General features: G+C 51.8%; 1 protein-coding gene across 1 annotated transcript; it reads right to left on the bottom strand.

The window, feature by feature from the left end:
* Positions 1-1,518: 1,518 nt before the first annotated feature.
* LOC100282997 (desiccation-related protein PCC13-62) lies at positions 1,519-3,142 on the bottom strand. The gene is made up of 3 exons (NM_001155901.2): positions 2,545-3,142; positions 2,229-2,454; positions 1,519-2,083 (listed from the first exon to the last, which is right to left on the bottom strand). Exons 1-3 carry the CDS (start codon positions 2,913-2,915, stop codon positions 1,712-1,714), a joined length of 969 nt encoding a protein of 322 aa, NP_001149373.1. The 5' UTR covers positions 2,916-3,142; the 3' UTR covers positions 1,519-1,711.
* Between the last annotated feature and the right edge of the window lie 366 nt (positions 3,143-3,508).

The raw sequence follows: 3,508 nt of genomic DNA, 5'->3' as shown, positions 1-3,508 counted from the left end.
AATCTAGGAGAGAAGGTGATTCTGAATTGAACTAAAGCAATTTATAGTTTTTCAAGAATCTATTTTATGTTGTATCTGTGTGATATCTCGACCCGGTGGATTGTGTGATATCCTGGCCCAAGGCTTAATAAGATTAATAGAATACTCATACCAACAAGGTACATCTTCTTTTTCGGAAGCCTAACTCGAAAGAACCTCTGGGTTAAGTGTGCTTGGTCTAGAGCAATATAGGGACGGGTGGCCGACCGGGAAGTCTTCTCGAGTGCACGTGAGTGAGGACAAAGTGCGCACAAAAGACTCGTGTTGATCTATGGGGATGGTCTATGGTCCTAGAGGGCTGCTAGGAGTAAGTACCACCGGTTCGGGAGTGAACGGGGTGTTACAAATGGTATTAGAGCAAACCCATACAGTTTCACTGCGCGTGTGTGGGCTAGGAGTTCAGGCATATGGTGCATGGCGCATCTGGGTCCAGAGTGATCACATAGCTTGACATATGACGGTACTAAACACACAAACATGGCCAATAGGGGAGGTTCCTGGCTTGGGGTTGACCGATGAGGACGTCAGTCTTCTAAGGGGGTGTATTGTTATATCCTGGCCCGGTGGATTGTGTGATATCCTGGCCCAAGGTTTAATAGGATTGATAGAATACTCATACCAACAAGATGCATCTTTTTTTTGGAAGCCTAACGAACCTTTAGGTTAAGAGTGCTTGGCCTAGAGCAGTCTTGAGATGGGTGACCGACCGAGAAGTTTTCTTGGGCGCGTATGAGTGAGGACAAAGTGAGCATAAAAGACTCGTGTTAGTCTGTGGGGATGGTCTATGGACCTAGATGACTGCCAGGAGTAAGTAACGCCAAGTCGGGTGCGGACGGGGTGTTATTCAATCTGTTTGGTTGAGATTATAGTTTTTTTGCAGCGAATTTTGGTTCAGAAAGCTGAACCTGAAAGACCCTAACACCCCGTTTGGATCATTGGAATTGAATTTATTCTAATAATTGTAATTTTGGCATATATCAATTAAACTAATTCAGTTTTATGAAAATATATCAGTATATTATTATTAGCAAGATGTCAGAGATATTTATGTGCTACATTTTTACTATAGAGGAGTGGATTGAAGATCATGTTGTAAGTTACAGAATACATAAAATCATTTCCCATCCTCCACCTAGGGTGATAATGGGCTCTAAATTTCACACTATAAGATTTAAGAATCGGATCAGATTAGTATCGGGTCCTATTTCTATTCATGTTTGAACTAAAATTTATTTATAGCCCTACCGTTTTGTAAAGAAGCATTTGGATCGCGATCCATTACTACCCTTATCTCCATCCCATGAATTTGAGATAAGCTTATATTAGAATTTTGGAAAGTGGTAGAATGTCAAATTTAAAGCTAAATATGTTATTTTATTAAATAAATTCTAATCCCTCTTAAAAATAAAGGGATCCAAACAGCCCTGAACTATTTTGGAATTTCTCGGCTACAGATGAAATAGAAGACATCCGACCTTTGCGTATAGTGCAGCAACCCATTATTTACTTTATTTGTTTCCACCTACATTCATGTATATCACCCAGTTTACACAAGGCACTCAAGGCCACACCATACCAACTCACAAACAAGTATAGTACTGCTAGCTAGTCTACAGTCTGCGCCGTGCACGGATTCATACTGCTCAGCGCACGGTCACAACTCACCCATGCGCTACGCGAGGAGACCCCTGGCGATGCGGCCGTCTGCGCCCTGGGGAAAGAAGCCGCCGTGCTGGGCGGAGTTACCGGTGCCGTACACGATGCCGAGGATCTCCTCCGGCGTGCGGTCGTAGGCGAGCGACAGGTGGTCGCCGGCGATGATGTTCCCCACGGTCAGCCCCTCGGGCCCCAGCTCGGGCGCCACCACCAGGCCCTCGTCCTTCACGCCCCTCCTCCCCAGCGAGTTCCGGAGGTCCGAGATGCGTGCCGTGATCTCCGCCACCCCGCCGGCATAGCTCGGCACACGCGCCATCCCGCGCTCGTACAGCAGCGTACGGATCACCGCGTCCTGCGCCGACTCCACCGCCAGCAGCCCCGCCAGCAGCTGCGCACACAGATAGTGCATATCAACAGCACGTCAACAGGGCAGGCACAGCCACAGGTACACAGCATGACTGGTAGGAGAGGGATGGCAACGATCGAGTAGAATGTTCATGCGATGCACGCGCGTACGTATGCACTTTAATTACCTTTCTGGCCTGAGGGGTGAGGAGCCTGGGGTTGGCGCCGACGTAGCCGGTGAGGCCGACGTAGGGGATGATGTAGGAGGCGACGAGGAAGTTGAGGCTGTTCTCGTAGGGGTCGAAGGGCGGGTCCAGCGTCGCGTTCAGCGCTTGCTCGATGATCTTGCCGAAGTTGGCCGCGCTGATGTCCAGCAACGGCCTCGGGAAGCCCCTCACCGTCTGCTTGATCGCCCTGCATGGCCGGTCAGGGGCGGTCACAACATTGACTACCATCTGCAATTCCGTTCTCAGGCTGTTGCTGTGTCGGCTGTTCAGTTGTTACCTGAGGTGCCCGACTTCTTGGTAACAGAACTGGGTGGCCACGTCGCGGATGAACGGGGTGAGGGACGCGGACTGGCCGCCGATGGAGGGCGGCCCGCCGCCGGTGAGGTTGGCGTCGATGGCGTCGAGGCCGTACCCCAGAGCGGACCAGCAGAAGAACTCCGTCTCCAGGTACTCCAGGTTCAGCGGGAACTCCAGCAGGTCCACGTCCGACTGCGGCAGCAGCGACCCGGCCGGGGCGCCGAAGAACCCGCGGTAGGCCGGCCGCGCCCACTCGCTGTCCATGTCCTGCGCCTGCGCAAAGGCCCCGCACAGGCAAACCACTGCCGCCGTGGCCACCACGACGACGGACGACAGCGCCGGCGCACCCATCTCCGGCCGGCGGGCGGCTGCGACGGCAATCGAGCGGTGACTAGTATAGTAGCTTTATTTGGCAACGCGCACACGTCACTGCCGTTGCGATTCCTCAGCTGCACGTTTGGCTTGTGCGTGTGTGTGCGGATCGGTGCAAGAATTTATAGGCGATGCGGGCGTGCGCGGTGGCGGGCTGGCGGCGCGACGGTGTCCGATGACGGGACGGGTAGCCGTGGCGCGCCAAGAGCGTGGCGCGCGGAGGAGTACGTACGTACATATCGAAGCCAGCCAGCGACGACGCTAGCTCGTTTGTCGTGGCGCCGTCGTGCATATGGGACAGATTTGTTTCTTTTCGCGAGTTCACAATTGCGAGGCATAAAGATGGTGGTCCATTGGAAGGAAGCAAAGATTTCCTCTTGTTGGTACGGTAGCATGCGTGGATATATGCAAAATGACGAGAACGGAGCAAGTTAATCATGCGTCGTGCACTCGTGCGCTCAAAAAGAAGGGTAGGAAGAGTGTGGAGAAACAAAAGTATGATCTATTCGTACTTGCAAGAAAACATATATCCTTCAAAACATATCTCCAGAGACTAGACTGATAACAAAGAT

This window comes from Zea mays, chromosome 2 (assembly GCF_902167145.1).
Source record: "Zea mays cultivar B73 chromosome 2, Zm-B73-REFERENCE-NAM-5.0, whole genome shotgun sequence".
NCBI lineage: Eukaryota > Viridiplantae > Streptophyta > Magnoliopsida > Poales > Poaceae > Zea > Zea mays.
Note: the sequence above shows the minus strand (reverse complement) of the source record. Positions and strands in the feature narration are given on the sequence as shown.